Source organism: Pipra filicauda, unplaced genomic scaffold, assembly GCF_003945595.2.
Source record: "Pipra filicauda isolate LSUMZ 115617 unplaced genomic scaffold, ASM394559v2 scaffold236_size1216567_pilon, whole genome shotgun sequence".
Taxonomy (NCBI): domain Eukaryota; kingdom Metazoa; phylum Chordata; class Aves; order Passeriformes; family Pipridae; genus Pipra; species Pipra filicauda.
The window spans coordinates 202289-221615 of record NW_024104350.1 but is presented as its reverse complement, the minus strand read 5'-3'; the positions used below and the strand labels follow the sequence as shown (position 1 = coordinate 221615).

The following is a 19327-nucleotide window of genomic DNA, read 5'->3' as shown; positions in this document are numbered from 1 at the left end:
AGCAGGGTGCAGCATATATTGTCTCTAATATGTAATATTAAGTATTTATCTAATATTTGATTTTTAACCAAAATTATTGGTTATTTTCATTATTTTTCTGCTAAAAATTTTCAGCTGCCAGAGACTTTAATAATTTCTCATTATGATTTATTTTGTATTTGCTTTCTATTTGCATTTTGTAATACCACTTTGTGTATTTTTTGCTTGAGTAACATAGTGAAAATCCACTTTTTTTTACACTACTTTGAAATTAGGTGTGTTCCATATATTATTAATGTTAAATAACTCTGATGTAATTTTTTTTTTTTTTTTTAGTATGAACAAGCAGACTGTAAAGAAGATGGAGATCCCCAAAGCGCTCAGGCACAATTAAACAGAGAAGAAACAGATTTTTGGGATGACTTCAGTGATGATGATGTTCTGGAAACTTCTGTGAAAAAATGTGACAGAAGGAAGCCTTGCAATGCAAATAATTTAATGGTAGCAAAGGGTCAGCTTTCTTTAATGCAGTGTGGATTCTCTAAGTTGTTGCAGAGAGAAATTGAAGCTACCTCAGAAGGGGATGATAATTATAATTCTCATAAGTGGCCTTCTGATGATCAGGCTGTAAGAAAAAACATAAATAGCAAGCACAGTGATTTTCAGAAATGCCAAAGCAGTGTGCCTGTTTTGGAGCATGGGAAAGCTGTTCTGGCAGCAGATGGAACTGATAAAAAAGATATGCATGGTACAGACTGGCTTGATTTCTCAGGCTCTGAGGAGGAAGGGGACAGAGAAAATGAGGATCAAGGCCTTTCCAAGCAACCTGATACAGTCTTGGAGACTGGAAGTAGTTCTGAAGAGGGTGATGATGTCATCTTTCCTACTCAAGTTCAAGCAGCGCCTACTAAAAAAGTTGAAATACACAGGACAACATCTGGAAATTGCAAAGAGTTAGCAAAAGAAAAAGCTGGGTTTGTGTTTAAGGGAGCCAGTAGGCAGTTTGGGTTCCACAGTGTTGAGTTGTCTTTTGAAGACATCAAGGATGACCCAGGTTTGAAAGGAGCAAGTGACATAAGTGATGAATCTGATGATATTGAACTTTCCCAGGATTCTAAATCAAGAGAGCTAGAATCTTTCAGCTTTCCAAAACACAAGGAAAGATGTGCCCTTAAACATGAACTAGGTAATGTCTCCGAATCTCTGCTGCAAGCAAAGAAGCCCAGTAGAAAAGAAAAAGAAAGTGATTCACAGAATATAGATGAATTTTCATCCTCTGAAGATGATTTTCCAGCTGAGAAAACTGAGGCCAGAAAGCAAAGCCGTAAGTGTAAAAGACAGAGAGGCAGAGTTCAGTTTGGGTCTAAAACACTGCATCCTATTCAAGATACCTCTGTTGCACAAATGGAGTCTGGCAGTTATGCTGTGCATAGAACTTCTGCAAGAAAAACTGAATTTGAGCATCAAGAGCAAAAAATGGAATCAATGGACAGATATTTAGGTAACTAGTAATTTAATTTCTTTGGTTTTATTTCAAAGTAAGTAATAATGTAGGTTTAATTTACCATTGTCTGCAGGCTCTAAGTTCTTCTTGCTATACATGCTGTTTGTTACAGGATGCTGGTAAATGCTCTGCTGAATTAGTTAGTAATATCCTTTTGTATCTTTCTTTTTACCTATTAGTCTTACTTTCCTGTCCTCTGGGGTGACAGACTGCTTTGTAATACTATGTTAAAGACTGACTGTCTCTTGAACAGTGCTAAGATCAAAGATGTATTAAGAATTCACAAATTAAATATTTGAACTGCAGAACCTTAAAAGTCTTTACAGAGCTGTTAAATAAAAACTTAATGTACATGGAAAAAAAAAGTGATCTGGGAGTTTGAAATACCACATACAAGACTTGATTCTGTAAAAGACTTAATTTTAAACATTAATATTGCAGCCATTAAACCATAGATGCTTTGAAACTTCCTTGTCCATCTGAAAAAAGCACACATGGAAATTGAAGTAGTTTTAAACTGTCCAGATAAATCCAAGTAAGTCTAATGATTGTTGTTCATTTCATAGAGTTGAGAAACTTGGTGCTGAGTAAAATCAGAACAAATTTTATGACTTCAATGTAATTTTTTTTTCTTAATTACAGTATCCTTCGGTGGAACCGTGTGCTTTTGAAGTTTTGGAATAACCAACATTTTTGATTCTGTCTTTCTCCTGGTGTCTCAGATGGTGTTCAAGAGGTGGCATATATTCATTCCAATCAGAACGTGGTGGGATCCAGCAAGGCTGAAAATCACCTGAGCCGGTGGGCAGTGCGAGACGTGTTTGAGTTGAAGCAGTTTTCCCAGCTTCCTGCTAATGTTGCTGTCTGTAGTGCCAAGGTAAAGAGAAATGTTTGGAAATGTTGGTTTAACTCTTTTTTTTTTACCCTCGTTTTTCATCTTAAAAAAACTCCAAAAGACTTGTTTTTCTGTTAATGGCCACCATGAATGATCAAAGCCATTGAGGATGGGAGGAGGAGAAGGCTCAGTTGGAAGTCTAATAAATGACTGTTGGTTTTTGGGGTGGCTTTTAAGCAGCACAGCACCCTCTGTGGGATTTTTCTGTGAGAGAAATGGTAAGATTAAAGATTGGGTGTTTGAAATCAAATTCTGTGCCATGTTTTTCTCATTTGAGCCTTGAAAATTCTTTGGCTTGTCCTGGATCCGGTTTAAAAAAATCCAGTTGCCACAGTACATTCTGGAAAACTCTGTAGCATAGAAAGTCAAACATAAATCAGTTTGCAGGCTTTTTTGGGGAGGTGAATGTGTGCAATTGCTGTAGTGAGTCAGGTTGTCTAATGTCTGAAACATACCACTAGAGTTTCCTGGGAGTGCTTATTTGCAGGGACAGATACATTTAATGCTTTTTGTTGGTCATGCATCTTGTTTGATTGCATTGGGAACACATACAAATCTGGAATAAATTCAGGTAGAACTTCCAGATTTTTGTTCCCTTTACTTAGTGATTTTAATCTATTCTGATTATCCGGGTACTTTGTTGTTTCTCTTGTAATAAACATTTGCAGTTTCCGAGGCTGATGCTTAAGATAAACCACAAGCACAGAACAAGTAATTGGTGAATGTGCAGCTTAGTCTTCACAGACTCATTAGCAATCATTATAGAAATTGTAGACATACATCTATGTTGTTCTGGGGTGTTGAACATCCACAGTGGCTGGAAGAGTTTCTTCCGGTGTTGTTGTTGTTGTTGTTCTTGTACTGTATTTAATTAAGCCATTAGCACAGTTGCCAAAGAATTTTTAGACTGGGAAGATCAAACCAGGAGAACCAGTAAAAGTGAGGCCTTTTTAATTCTAACATATTTGCATTAGAATGTCCCTCATTAACAGAAAAGTTGGTCAAAAATACTCAAGAGTACTGTAGAAAGGTACTTATTAATTGGCACTGGCTGACAACATTATTAAACTCAAATATAAATGAAAGAAAACTTTTAAAGTCTAAAAGTCTGTTGATCCACCTCTGTTCAAAAAGTTTGTTTTGTTCCTGTAACTTAGAGCTTACTTTATGTGAGTGGAAGTATTAGAAATCAACTTCTCTTGATTAACTTGTCCGTTTTTATAAGATATAAATTTGTTGCTCAGAAGCAACAGTAGTATCACTTCTCTTGGAGAACTAAGTAGGAAGAAAAATATCAAAAATTATAGAGAAGTCTGCCTCTTCCTTCACTTCCTGTTATTTCTTTTACTCTAGAGGCACCAATCCAGAAATAATCCCTAGATGATGGTCTATTCTTAGATGTGGCACTCTGATTTTTTTTTTCTGCTCTGCTTAAAAAAAGAGCTGCCAGAGCTTCACAGACAACTTTAAAAGATTCTTTATTACTTTGTTTTACTTTAGAAGGCATTTTGGGAAAAACATGACTATTGTTGTGCTTCTGGCCATCAGTCTTTGCTGGTCATTTTTACTTATTTCCCATCAGTTTAAGTCAGGACATTCACTGTCAGAGCAACTACTTGCATTATAAAAAGAATGCTGCTTTTATATAAAGTTTAATAAAAAGTTTTTTCGACAGATTAAAGTAGCATTGTATGTAATACTAAAAATACAGGTGAGTCATTTGAATTTCCATCATTGTTTTAAGTAAATAAAATGACAGTTTTGAATGCTGGAATGTTAATTGGAAACTGATAGTTATTGAGAGGAGAGCAGAGTTCTATCAGACAAAATTCCTCACTTATGTCATTTTCTGGCATCATTGGTCTAATGGAGTTTCTCAGAAACTCTTGTGTAGCTGTTTGATTTCTCTGGGTATCAGTGATCATAATTAGAAGCTATTTTTACAGTGTATTTATATGGAAGCTTTATTTGATAGTGTCATGAAGGCTCCTGAATAATATTTTTTCCCTGATAATATTTATGTCCCTTCCTAAGCACACATAATCAAACTCTCTTATTTCTAAGCAGAAGTGGAAAAGTTATTTTCCTTTCATTTCATAGATAAGTCTGCTTAGGACCAAAAAGTAAAATGTCCTTTGTGGTGTTCATTTTGCCTATGCCAACTCTGTCTTCCTGCTTTACAGTTTCACTCAGCAGGCTGTCTGTGATAATGCATTTTCTGATTTAATGTATTTCAAATACATTTTTCAAGTAATCACTAATATCTCTGTGAAAGGGGTTCCAGAATTCTTAAAAACTAGAATTATTCCATTGAAGTGGATGAATTGCAAGTTGAGAGATACAAATTCCTCCAAATCTTGGTTGAGCACTTGAGTGAAATATTTTTGTTTCATGTTTCCATATTAATCTGGAATGACAGTGATAATAAGTGGGTATAATAAGCAAAAATAATCAATAACCTCCTGTAAGAACATTGACATGCTGATTTCTTGCTATTGACTAGTCATCAAATCACATTTTTACTTCACTAAATATATGTAAACTTTTATAGCCTCTGTTAAGTTCTTTAGTTTCAATGGCTAATTTATGGAAACTAGGTGAGCGAGTAAACTAAAAATAAATTGCTGGAAAGCAGTAGAAAACAATGTATGCTTCCTGTTTTTCTACCTGTAGTAGCTAAAAGGAGTATAAATTAGGTTTATTAGTGCTTTCTTTACCGCTGAATCATGGAGACTAATGTAGTTGCTTGAGCTGTAGAAACTACTTAAAGCTGGAGCAGACTGCAAAACCTGTGAGGACTCTGCTTTGAAAGTGAGAGAGGTTGCATGAGAAGATCCTTGAGAGCCAAGGTATAAAGGGTGGTGGGGCAGCAAGTCTTATTCTTCAGGAGAGAAATTTGAAGGTATGTAGAGCACCTTGTTTAAGAACATGAGTAACTAATGAACTTGGATTTAAATTAGTTGTACAAAAATGTAAGACTTGAACACTTTTACTTAGCCCAAAGTTCATCTTGGTGATAGTTTCTTTCCCTAATTTGAGTTTAGAAGGTCTGTGTTAGATCTACATGGTTGCCCTGGTGTAATTCACAGTCAAGTCTCTCTTAACCTTTTGAACTGCAGGCTTCAGTCAAGTTTATTTTTTATTCAGTAGTAAGTACCCAATCTGCCCTTAATTTTACCTGTGCCCAGTATTTGTATACCCCAACTACCTTTTCTCTGAACAAAGAGACTTAATTAAATATTCATTGTAGTTTCATTAAAAAAATAGAAGATAACTGTCTCTATTACCACATAACTAAGGACATAGCTGAAAACAACCTGTAACCACAGAGAGAAGCATATGGAAAACAAAAGCTTCTAAAAGCAAACGTGTGAAATGAACCTGTAGACTGGACATGGTGGACTTCAAAGCCAGACCATAATTTTCAGAGCAGACATACAGTTATTTCAGCCTTCCAGAGGAAAAAACATAGTCTTGAGAATCCATGAGATATATTGCTCAAAATTATTCTGACTTTACTAATTTGCAGGAGGGGGAATTGAAAGTGTTAAGAGCTTCACTAAGATCTTAGTCATTTAGTAAGTATTGGTATTTTTGATTTATTTTTTGTTTCTGGTGAGCTCCAAGTTCCAAAACAACTCGGCTGATTTTCAGTGCAGAAGTTTTTTACTTACTTCAGTTTTTTGATAACTTGCACTGTTATCTGTGAAACTTTTTCTTACCTCCCATAAGAAGGAGAAACTTCCTGGAGGCGAGAAGTGTTTCTAGTCTATTCTCAATTAAATGACTGCATTCCTTAATGAATTTCCTAATTAATTTCTATGTTAATTGGCAAAAACAGCCTATATGAAATGTTTGACACCAGTATGGAAGTCTGGGATAGGCTTTCTCTAATTCCTGTAAAACTGAATTTGTGTAGTACTTCTTCAGCTGGAATCCAGGATGATGGGGGAGTTGAGTGAGCCTGGGGAAATCTTTGGAGAAGGCTTGGATGTTTCACAAAAAAAGACAGAAAATGGGAACAGGACACACTAAATAATTTGGAAAACTGATGATGTCCCACATGAGAGCTAATTTTCACTTTTTAGTATGTGGAAAAGTGTTAGTCAGAAGACCATGTGCTGTACCTGTTGAATATGTAGAGTCTCTTTTTTTTTAGTCAACTGCATGTTTTCAACTTAAGTTTACTTTAAGTTCTACTGAAAAGAAATGTACAAAGACAGCCATTCAATTGAGGATTAATCACTATGGCAACAGAAATGTGGTGACTGAAAAGGGGGAGGATATATTCTTCCCTCAGCTTCCTGCCAGCTGTCATATTCAACCTTTGCGGCAGGAATTCAGGCCAAAATATAGACTGTGACCAGCTCTAAGAAACTTTATCTGTATTTTTATAAATTCGTACAAGAATTGCACTATAAAGGAAGACTTAATCCTCTAAATTGGATGACAGACATTTGGCACTATTGCCAGTGTTTGACAGAGAAATAACGAGATGCTTTGTAGTAAAACCTGGATTAATGGTAAACCCCTCTTTATGTTATTGCAATGTGGTGTAAATGAAAAAACTAAGCATGCTGTCAGCCTAGGAAAAAACGTGCCCTTTGTATCTCCACTGCAGATTTAAGTACTGTTGAGAATACTGTAAATACAAAAGTTGTGTCATTAAGAACTCCTCTTTATCTTATTTGTATTACATTGACATTTTGTAGATTATTTAAACAAAGACTTTCTATCAGTTGTAGGAACTCTGATTGCAGTGTGTTTGCACAGCTATCAGATTCAACAAGTTTAGACGGTTGTTTACAAAGAGTAGGCTTTTGGGAGATAACTTGCCTTTATCTTTGCTCTTCTAGGATGGTGAACTCTTCAGCTTTAAAAGAATTGTTCCCACATGATTGGCCTGTAATGCTGCTTTTTTGAGTTTACTTTTTCAGTTTAAACATTCCAGTATGGCTTTTGGTCGTGTTTTTTAAATGTAGTCAGTTCATATGTGGCATTTGTTGAGTGGCATTTTCATTATGATGAATGTGCGTGGCCTTTGGTTTTGCTCCTGTTTGATGGAAGGCTGAGGAGGTGAAAGAAGATAGGAGTAAGTCCACAGACTTCTACTGGAGTAAGCAGTTAGTTTAAACTTTGAATTCTGAGACAGGCTGACTATCTCCTCTCATTCTCAACAATAATAATAAATGTTGATTTATTGATAATATGATAATATGTTGATTTAAAATCATGTTTTTGTTGCAAGACAGTGATCTGTCATATAGCAATTATCTTTGCTAAAGGCTCATCATCATCATCATGGCTAGGCTTCGTGAACGAAGATTTGGGAAGGCTCTATCCACATTTGCTACAGGCACACTGGTGGCTTATGAGGCCAATACGTGACAGACAAATCCGATTACAAAAGGCACAGCAGAAAGACTCCTTAGATGGTGTATTCTGCAATACACAATTCTTTCTGCATTGCCTTTTTTCCTCGAGAGTGATCCTGAGAGTGATCCTGCGTGTGTTCTCAAAGGAGACAGCTGTTTTATAGATGGTGTGTCTCCAGACCTCCTGACTGGAGGCCAGAGTAGACCAGTTCTGTTGATCAATATGGCCAAGGCTGAGATGTTGTTTCAGGCAGTCCTTGTATCTCCTCTTTGGGGCTCCTCTCTTGCAGCAGCCGGTGGCAAGTTCCCCATAAAGCAAGATCTTAGGGAGGGGGTGGTTGGTCCTTCATGCTGGAGACGTGCCCTGCCCAGCCCAGCTGTGTTCTCAGCAACATGGCCTCAATACCTGTGACTGCTGCCTGTTCTAGAACAGATGGATTGGTCACATCATCTGACCAGGGGATGTTCAGGATTGTTCGCAGGCAGCGTTGATGGAAGCGTTCCAGGAGTCGCAGGTGGTGGCGGTGGATGACCCATGATTCAGATCCATATGAGAGAGTAGACAGCACTGTGGCTCTGTAAACACTGATCTTGGTACTTTTCTTTGGTACCTTGGTACCTTTCCTGCCTAGGGAATTAAATTGCTGGAGCATGATGCTCCAAAGGGCCACAGCAGACCTCGATGATCAGGACGGTATCTACATTCGATACTGTACTGATGGAAGTCTATTCAATCTAAGGCTAAAGGCTCAACAACATAAATAAAACTACTCCTAATAAAAAATTCTTGCTCTGTTACCTGATTGTAGAAGAAACAGACTTGGAAACAAATGTGAATTAGAGAGAGTACAGTTTGTTCACAGTTGACTTTAGTAGTCAATTCTCCACTACCATGCAAAAGAGCAGAGTTTGTGGAATGTCCTCCATCTCAGTTTATTTATGCAGAAAAGCTGTTTGGAACAAGCAGAGCAAAGTTAGTACATATTACTCTAAAATTTCTTTAGTTTTATTAACTTTAATTTTACTGGTCTTTTGGTTTGGCAAAATATTTTGGAGGAGTAATTTAGAGCCATAATAAATATTAACCCTTATTGTAACTTGAAGCATAATTCAGCATATATTCAAGAAAAGCATATGAAAAGGTCATAATAATTCACACATAATATCAGAAAAACTTCCAGGGGGGGCGGGGGGGGGAAGAAAAGGAAGAAAAAAAAGAAAAACTATATAGAATTGTAATTTGGGTAGATAATGAGACTGGAATGCAGTATCAAATGATCAAATTATCAATAATCATCCAAAAGCAACTGCAAATCACAAATGTATATGCAAAGTCATGTATTGCCTCACGTTTTGAGGAGAGTGGGAAAATACAAAGTAGGATATGGCATAAGGGTTTATTTGCTTGTAAGATGTGTTTTAAGAGTTCAGTCACCCTGAATTCATTGTGTTTCATGCTTTTGTATTATTTTGGGGGACTGCAAGGCAACAAGCCATTTGAGAAGGCCATTCTTGTTTGTTTGAGAAATGAAAACAGTGGAACTGTGCAGTGTAAGTGTGTGTCCTGGGTATCTGACAGCAATGGTCTCACACATACCTGAAGAGAAAAACCTCATAACATTGTTTCAGCTGTGAGTTGGGAAATCAGGGGGTTATTGCTGACTGGAAGTCAGTATCTGGCAAGATACTGCAGGGATACTTTGGGTGGTTAGGCAGTAAAAGAGAGGAAGATGGTCAGACACGGTGCAGCTATGGCTGAAGAATAATTATGCAAACATATTTTCAACTTCAGATTCAGGCTGTTGAAGAATGTTCATTATCCTCCAAGTCTGGTGACTCAGTGAATTGCCACAGATATGAGGCAGCTTGGAAAAAAAAGTATCCCTGAGCCTCTCTTTTCCCCCTTTTCCCCCTTTTCCCCCTTTTCCCCCTTTTCCCCCTTTTCCCCCTTTTCCCCCTTTTCCCCCTTTTCCCCCTTTTCCCCCTTTTCCCCCTTTTCCCCCTTTTCCCTCTTCTCATCTAACTCCCACACCTTTTAATCTTGCTATATTTGCTTTGCTAGAAGGGAGTAAAGAAAAGGAGTGAATTTGCTGGCTCAAGGTGGCCAGTCATCTCAGTCATGTCTAAAGATGCTTATACATAAATTAGCATTCATTGCTCCAGAATATTGAGCTGCTTCTTTATGCCTGTTATAGGAAGAACAGATACTGAAGTTTTGTACTGTCAAAGATAGACAAGAATTGGTTTTGGTAGGTGCATACTAGTTTTAAAACTTCCATACTTAGGCAGCAGGAGACAGATTTTTATCTTTGATGTCAATGTAATTATTTCACTGCACCTTCCCCTGCTGCCCCCAAAGGTTTTTACAGAAAGGAGAAAATGTGGATACAGAAATGTGTAATGGTTTTACAGATAATTCAGTATAGGCACACTTAATTTATCAGATGACCGGTAAGTATGTTTTCCAGTTAAAGTGAAACTTTTCCCCTTTGAACAGCTGAAATTTCTTAAAGTGCACTGCAAAAGCTTACTGTCTTTAATGTATTTAAATATTTAGTAAAGACTAACTGCTTTCATGATTGCTGTCATTCTCCCTGTCAAAATTCTTTTAAAATACGTTTAGCAGACAGTGTATGATATATGTGTGCTATAGCATACAGTGAAGGGGTTTTATTTCCTTTATTATTTTATTCTGGTCCTAGCATTTATTGATTCATAAAGGGTGTGACATTAATAATATAAATAGTTTAAATGTGCTGGTATCAGTAGTGTCAGAACAAGAGTCTGATGCTCCTAGTTGAGTCAAATTCTCTTAATTTCAGTCTTACATTAGGAGACTGTCTTTCACATGTGATATACATGATAATTCAGGTGAAGGTGACCAGTGCTGTACAGTCATGGTGGGATTTCATGTAGAAACAAATAATGGGGACACACTGGTTTGTTAGAGAAGGTGCTCGAGGAACAGAAAGTATAGAAAGCTGTTGAAAGGAAGTTTTCATCATGAAATCAGTGAGTTAGAGGGCAAACATTAAAAGATAATTGGAAAGATATTGGCCATGAGAACAATAAATTAAGGAGGGTAATCCATCCGGTCAAATTCAAAAGAAAGCAAAATAGTGTGAAATGTTGACAGTGCTGGAACATGACTGAAGTTTTTGCTTTTTTCACGATAATTCTAAGAGAAGGGTAGAGGGAGTATTTTCATCCCAGTGTGCAGAGCTTACCTCTGTACCTGTTATCCATATATCACTCACAGTAACAAACTTCAAATTTGACCTTTAACAAACATGGAAACATTTTTAAAAAAACTGAAAAAAGTGGTTTCGATTTGCTGAAGAAGTGTTCATTGTTTTTCAAAAAGAAGTTATTGGATTTGGAAGTTGGGGGCTGGAATTTCTGAAACATTCACCAATTCAGCAGAGCCAACTGTTGTGTTTCAGCCCAATTGGGTACCATTTAACCAATTGCCTTTGCTCCAGAAAACTGAGATAAGCTTTTCATGAGTATCTCACAGTGACCACAGGCTTTCACTGGCATTAGCTCCTTCAGCTCTTGTGCTAACTTTTTTATAGTCACTTTTTCTACATTAAGGAAAAAAAAAATCTTTAAGCAGCTTATTTAGGTAGAAGAGGAGCTCTTTGTGTGTATATGGTGGTATTTGGATGTTGTTTTTTTGGGTGTGGCACTGTGGGTCACTGTACTTAAAATTTTGTGCTTCCTGAACTAAATATGCCATTTGTGCATTTATTTGCAATTAGCAATACTTCTGACATTAATTCTGTTCCTCTGCAAAGACCAGCAATTTTATGACTTTCAGTGTGTTTACAGCATTTGGCTTTTTTCCCAAAGATACTAAAAATCTTCTGTGTTTGAACAGATGTGTAAACCAAAGTATTACTGCCTCATATACTTTGGTCTTGTTTAAAAAGAGGTAGATGGATGCACATTTATGGGACTTTAAAATACCTTTAAGACAGGCACCGACGTGGCTAGTCTTGTATTATATGGGAGTTACTCTTTCTTGAATTAAACTATACAGCCCTGATTTACTGACAGAGTGAAAATATGTCAAGTCTTAGCATAGTGAGATCTGAATACTATGAATGTTTTTCATGCAAAATTTCCATCAAAATAAATATATTTTAAAACTACCATTGCTTTCTTCTTTCAAAGTTCTGTATTATCCATACATTGGTTAAAAAAAAATTTAAAATGTTAACAAATGTATACAGAACCAGCAAGAGAATTGTAAAATATTTGTGCTGTAGGTAATGACTACTAATTCAATCTTAATTTAATCTTAATACCATTATTGGGAGGATAGGGGTTTTATCTCGACTGGGGACTTGGCTTCAGTTTTGTATAGTGTAACTTAAAATAGTGCAGTAAAATTTTAAGCTTTGGAGCTGTGCATTTGTCTTAAAGTGAAAATTTATGTCTGTAGGTCCCAAATATTAACATCTCTCTCTGTATGCTAGCTCGAGGTTTCTCACCAAAGTAAAGTTGAGAACAGATGTGAGATCCTAAAGCTCAGAACCCTTGTGAACGGCCCATGGAAATGAGGGAAATGGACACGGATCAAATAGAAACACATTGAGAAGAAACATTGTAAATCTGAAAGCAAATTTTGAACTGCAGATGACAAGGTGTGAACACAGTTTGTGTTTTCATCTCTAAAGTAGTGTTAGTAGGGAGACCGAGGGCATCACTAAGCAGCTATTCTTTCCTGTGATTTTATTTGAAAAAATTAAAAGGAAAAGGTACTGTTGTTTTTTTATGTGGGTTTTTCTTCTGTTTTTCCATGCTCTTCATACACATTATTGAATTTTTCCTTTGGCTTGCTTTTTGGCAAAGGGGAAATTTTGATGAAAATTTGTGAGAATTTCCTAAAAATAATTTAGGTGTAAATAGGATTGTATTTTTGTTCTAGATATCAGAGAACCAAGACTTCCCTTCCACATCCCTGGAAGTTTGTGACTGCGCAGGGACTCTTTTTGCAGCTGTGAATCCCAGTCTGAGTTCTAGCTAGGAGTGAGAGAACTGGGTGCAGTAGAATTAATCATTCTGTCAGAGACAGAGCTGTCTTAACAATTTCAATGTCTCGTTTTACTAGGAAAATGATGAAAACCCAGAAGACAACACTGCAGAGAAGAGCATTATTAAGGGAGGGCAAGAAATGCTGATGAACAGTAAGCAACATCATCTGTATGTCAGGCATCCTGTGACCCAGAGAAGGAAAAAAGTATGCAGAGTAGGTTCAACCACCTTCTTGATTGGAAAGACACCCAAAGGAATACGCAGGTGAGGCTGTTTTGGTGAGTTGGAAGTAAAATTCTAAGGTTAAAACAAACTTCCCTCTGGGTGGTTGTTGCTTTTGTCTTTATTTCAGCCCTACTCAGGGAATACTGATTGTTTTCTCTGACAAGAGTGGAACTAGTGGGAAACTTCCACTGCCACCACATTAGGAGTACTGCAGCTGATTAATTGAACACACAAATTAGAATGAAGAACCCTTCATTCTAAAAATATTCAGAACTGTAATCATAGTTCTCAATAATTTGTTGAGGTAAAATTTTGGTTGGTTCAGTGGTCATATAACACATAACTGTGCAGATGTCATCATGACGAGTGTTCAGGGTATGTTCTTCATGCACAACTACAAAACAGTGATTAAACTGTATAAAACAAGACATTTTGTAGCGTGAGCTTCTGACTGCCTACTGGTTTTGCCCAGATCTCATCACTTTCTTTGAAAGACTAATTTAAAAAAAAATTGGACTTCGTGTTTCTTTTGTAACACGAGGCTCAATATTTTTTAGTATTTTTTTTAATGTTTTGTTTCCCCCCTCGTTTTTGGAGTGATAATAACTTTTCTGCTCCCTTGCTTTCCCTTTTCCCCCAAGCAATTGTTATTATTAAAATGAATTTTGAATTCCATTGGTACATAGATAGAAGTTCAATAAAAAGAGCCAGGTGGTATGTGAAAATAGAAAGTGGAAATCTGTAGCTGAGCTGACTAAGTAAATATTTACATAAAACGTAAATAAATACCTATAGAATAGATATTTGGAAAAACTAAAAGGAAAAGGTACTGTTGCTTTTTTATGTGGGTTTTTCTTCTGTTTTTCCATGCTCTTCATACACATTATTGAATTTTCGTATTTCCTTTGGCTTGCCTACGTATTTTCAATTGTCTTGAGACAATTAAATTGCTGTATGAGAACTGACAGGTAGGTAGTGCCTGTAAGTGTTCAGGATCTGTCATATCAGCTCTCTGCCCTCAGCTGTCCAAACTGTTACTGTAGAGCTGCTGGATTTGTTTACCAGAATAGACACTGACAATTCTAAATATTTACCAGGCAGGTAAAGAAGAGCCTTTCATTCTAAAAATATTCAGGACTGTAATCATAGTTCTCAATGATTTGTTGAGGTAAAATTTTCTAAGGTAACGAAGTGACTGAGGCTGTTAATTCCAAGATCCTAAAGCCATATCTGGCAAAAAGCTTAAACCATTCACTCTTAAACATGAAGCAGGTCATCTGTTGGCACCTGGCATGCAGTTAGGCTTGGTGTACATGTGGATATGCCATGCAGTGAGTGAGGATGATTGTGTCTCAGTCCCTTCTAGTTGTAGGGCAGAGTGGGAAGCTGTCTGCAGTCACCTGTTTAAGGCAAACAGTGTTACATCTTGCTGCCTTTTGGAGCCCCCATTCAGGAAAGGCAACGTGTTTGATATCCTTTCTCTGACATGGGAGGGTAAAGCCACCTCTCCAGCCTTCCAGTAGGGTTACCTGACCCCAGACTAGGGCTAACTCAATTAGGGTGATCTCTTTGAATTAGATCTTGGCCTGTTAGCAGAAATATATTCCATAACTCACTGGGTAGGATGATGTGGACAGTCCTTGTCTCCTGTGAAAGCTTTTATCCAACTCTTGTTTAGCAAGTCTTCTTCAAAAGAAATCTGAGCAACTATTTCCTCCCCCTGCCTTCCCTCCCTAAAAAAACCCAAACAACAAAACAAACAAAAAACCCCCAACATTCAACCATCTATCCATCTACACTTTTTTAGTAGGTAAATGCCTTCTGAAATCTGACCCTTTCTTATGGTATCTTACCTACAGTGACAGTCAGTAAGTCTTTGAATCGCAAGCTGAGGAAATCACAGTGTAGTTTGGGATTCAAAAGTCATTTCAGTTTTTCTGAAGTTATTATTCTTTCTTCTCTTTGCTAATAAAAACCAACAATGCTTCTAATAAGGGAGTTACTTCTGCTGATTACCTTCTGGGTTATGTGAAGTAAGTGAATTGAATTAATCGCTTGAAAGCTGCTTTTGTTTCTAGTTAAAGGTGTCAGAATAACACATTTTTCCTTTTTGATAATTACAGGACACAATTTGAGGAAATGGTATCCCACTTTAATATGGGATCAGTGAAAGACCTTGCAGAACATATTGCAAAAGCTACCTCAGAAACAAGGCAGAACATGTTGAAGGAATTCTATGTTTCCAAGCATCCAGAGGTGGAATCTTTCTTCTCAGTTGAAATACCAGTACAAGATTTATGTGACTGTGAGGGAGGAGAACTGGGTACAGCACAGTCTAGAAAAAGAAAATCCATTGTTAATTTTGGAAGATCAAAGTCTAGGCCTTCATTGACTGAAGCACTTCTGAGCAGAACTACAGAGACACAGGCCCAGCAGACATGTAAGGGAGGAACAGAGAAGCTTCCCAATGACTGCTGCTCACAAGATGTGTTTGTTGATGCAAAATGTAAACAGTCACCCACTGTTGCTACTCAACATATCGAAAGGAGAAACAGTCAGGCATTCAAGGATTTTATGGCATCTGGCTTATTAAACAGTAAATCAGAGGTGCTGCCTGTCAAAAGTTGTGAAGGACAGCAGGACTTAGAGGGAACACAGCTGCCAAAAAAAAGATCCCTGTCTCAGTCAGAAAACGGAGAGAGAAAAGCTCAGATTTATAAGAAAAAGTCTTTTACGGACTTACTTGGAGATACCTCTATTCTCAATGACCTCTTCAGAAGTGATGGAAATGGGCCTGCGGGATCACCGAGGAGATTCTCTTCAGGGCAAGTAGAAAAATCAAAAGGGAAACCAAAAGATTTCTGGGATATGCTGAATGAGCAGAATGAGGAGAAGCTCATCAAGCTCACGGACATAGCAGTCATACAGAAGCTGTGTGAAAGAGCACCTCATTCCACAGTGGCAGAAGAGACAGAAGTGTGTGAAGGTTCTCTTTGGAAAAAAAATGAAAATTTTCTATGGAAAAAATATGATGCAGGTGATTCAGATGAACCGTCCAGTGCTAAATCTTGTAATGCAGTAAAATGAAAGTTTGCACTTTAATTATTTTAGTTGAACATTGAAGAACTTCAGCAGTATGGAATAAAACATTGTAACTCCATGAAATTAAAGGCAAAATGATGAATTCATATCTATAGTGAGAGAGAATTACATTTTACAGGTGTGAATATGTATGTAACAACATGCAAATATGTATGTAATTACATAATCAGTGTATACATATGGGCGTAGTAATGCATATAGACTATATATTGTTAGCTATGATATATTGATTTTAAATTAAACTTTTTTTAGAATTTTCTGAGTGCACTTTGCTTTCTTTAATTCTATTTCTGGGCTCAAAAGCTGTGCTTTGTAATTATTTTCCCTTTACTTACGTTTGGACACCCTCAGTCATCTCAATAATCCACAGATAACAGGATTGATATTTCATATGTTTTCTGAGGTACTAGAGACTGAGGCATGTCCTGAGACAGGGATGGTGTCTTTGTGTCCAGTAGTTTTTGATGGGTTCCCACCCTCCATGATTTTGCTCTGTCTCTGAAGCTGTGGAACTTGTAGGTCCTCAGTGTCCTGTCCGACTCAGCTTGGTCGATGTGAAGAACCACAGTTTTTGTTTGTTTGGTGTTTTTCATTAAGTGATGCTAGGTGTAGGATTTCATCTCCCTTTTTATTTTTATAGGCATAATTATGTCCTTGTCAGTTGTTGGGAATATGCAGTACAGTATGTATGGACTAAGATATTATCTTCTGGAATGCTGGATATAATAAAGCTTCTCAATGAAAACCGTTCTTCACAGATTGGAGGAGTGGTTATAAGATACACAGTGTTGTATCTCATTTGCCAAATAGTCAGTCACATTTTCCAATGCTGTGGCATCATGTGAGGAGTACCTTGTAACACATGATGAAAAGAGGCCAGGACTTCATGTTGCTCTGGAAATCTTAACTCTAATCCTTGGTTTTGGTGAGTTGCAGATGTAATGTGGTATCAGTGTAGGGGTTTACACTGTGTATACTGTATAAAGTGTTTTATGTGAAGGGTAAATGTTGTGCAGTTTTAAAACCTTGGACACTGAACTTGCACAGCAGCACTGTGAATGGTGGTAGTTTTTGTGGTGTAGATGACTGTCCACTGAAAAATAAGCTTAAATTTGATCTGGAGCAGCTTCTGCTTTAGGTCCTGGGAGCTGTTGTAGGCTACACTCTGTCTCTGTTTCAAACATTGTGCACTTTTTTTAGGTGGAAGCCATCTAGAATCCTAATTAGGAAATCTGACTTAACTACCTGGAACAAGGAGCTGAGTATTTAACATAAATGTTAAAGTAATAAAAGCCTTGGTCTTTACAGGTAACCAGCATAAGTAGGATTAATGTGTAACTTTTTCTCACCCTGAATCTATGCTGTTACCACTTTATTTAAGATAAATCTGGAATTTAGGATAGTTGGAGTAGCTTTTTAAAAAAGTTTGAACTAAGAAAATAAAAGAAGCTGTAAACTGTTAGGCACGGGTGCATTTGAGTTATGTACAGCTGAAGGAAGTCAGCTGAAGTCAGGGAATAGGTATACCCTTCTTGTTGATGTTAATAAATAGGACATAAATTAAGGCCTTTTGATGGTGGCATCAATATTGATTTTCATTATAGGTTATTGTTCTTATGCTTAGAGAGGCAAACTCTGCTTAGGTAAGGAAGAGAAGATTTGATGGAATAAAGGAGATGGTCATGAAATACGTAAAAAAACTGCTGCATAAAGGAAGGGAATAGTCTGTTTGTGTCTACAGCAAAAAGAGGAGTTAAGCGGCTTAAACTGCACTAAAGATAACTGAGGTTAGATAGTTGACTCTGTCTGAGAAAGACTGTCAAAGAAACTCTGTAAGGGTAAATAGTAGTAGGTTGTGTAATGCCAGTATTGGTTATAATCAAAAATAGGAGAGAATACCCTTAAAAGTTCCGTAGATAAAACTGTCCTTTTTTTAGGCCACAAGAAGAGACTGATAACTTCTCAATCTGAGGGGCAGAAGGGGCTAAATAACCTTTTTGATTTCAGCTGATATCAGTGCACTCAGGAGAGTCTTTACCTGAGCAGGTTGGTCAGTCACAGTCTGAATCAGTGGACACCAGCGAGGGCAAAATCTGATCGAGTTCTTTTTACCCATTTTAGAAGAACCTTAGAGCAGTGGAACTTTATGGGTAGAAGGCTGATCTGCAGGTTCAGGTGATGATATGCACGAATCAAAACTTCCATAGATGTGCTCGTTTTATTCACGTGTATGCCAAATACTGACGATGTATTTGTGAAAATCTATTTGCTGTGTGCAGTTGAATTGAGCTATGGAAAGATGTCTTGAAGTAAGATGTATGACGCTCCATAGCTTCCTGTGTAATGTAATGTATTTTACAAGGGGATATCACCTAAGTATAAATACTGCAATTTAGTGCCCTGGGGATCTGTCTGTAAAATATTCTTGACGTGGAGATGTCTGTATAATTTAAAAAAAAGAAGCTGAACAAATTTAAAAAAGAATTTACCTACATTTGAAGACAGATCCTTCAAATACTAAAACCGAAGAGATCCATTCTGTCTTCTTAGAAATCTGTGATTATGATTTTGTTTGGCTTTGAAAATGAAGGAGGCTTTGGGGGATGTTGTCTTGAGGGTTATGGTGGTGTGGAGTTCATACAGCTCCCATGTGCAGGTTCTTGCAGGGAGGTATGGGCTACAGGAAAACTCTTAACAGCCTCCTAGCACAAGGAAATAGCTTTGTGGTAGTTGTCACCTGATCTGGATATAAATCATTCAGGAGGAGAAGGGTGTCATTGCTTTCGGGTGGAAATGGCGTGCGAGGTTTTTGCTGTTCCCTGTTGCAGTGCCCTTGTTCTTTCACTCGGTGGAGTTCCTGTGGGTCTGGCACTGGGTCCCTGATGTAGCAGCTGGTACCAATAGTTCCTGTTGCCTGTAATGAAAATTCTTTGACTGGACAGAAAATAGGTTGCCAGAGAAGTAGCAAGAAATCTTGCCCTGCCTGTGCTAACAAATGCACCTATCTCAGCAACCAGTTTGCAAAACTGTCACCAGACCTAGTTAAAAACAGGAGTGTTTTGAGTCTGATTTACGGTGTAGTTTGGAGTAGTCTGAAGTGTGATTTGCAAACTGAGGCTATGCTTAGAACTGCATTGTGGGGGTAGCTGTGTGGTACCCAGATTTCGTGTTTGATCTGGGGGCGGGAGACTGAATAATTTCAGGTAA

General features: G+C 37.4%; 1 protein-coding gene across 4 annotated transcripts in view; it reads left to right on the top strand.

Annotated features, from left to right (window-relative positions):
• Positions 1-16377, top strand: part of ERCC6L2 (ERCC excision repair 6 like 2) — a 50629-nt gene extending 34252 nt beyond the window's left edge. For all 4 annotated transcript variants that reach the window (XM_039381683.1, XM_039381684.1, XM_039381685.1 and 1 more), the window contains 4 exons: positions 316-1480; positions 2206-2360; positions 12870-13057; positions 15142-16377. In XM_039381683.1, the coding sequence (XP_039237617.1) occupies positions 316-1480; positions 2206-2360; positions 12870-13057; positions 15142-16105 (2472 nt within the window). In that variant the 3' untranslated portion in view covers positions 16106-16377. The remainder of the gene's footprint in view (positions 1-315; positions 1481-2205; positions 2361-12869; positions 13058-15141) is intronic.
• Positions 16378-19327: the final 2950 nt, after the last annotated feature.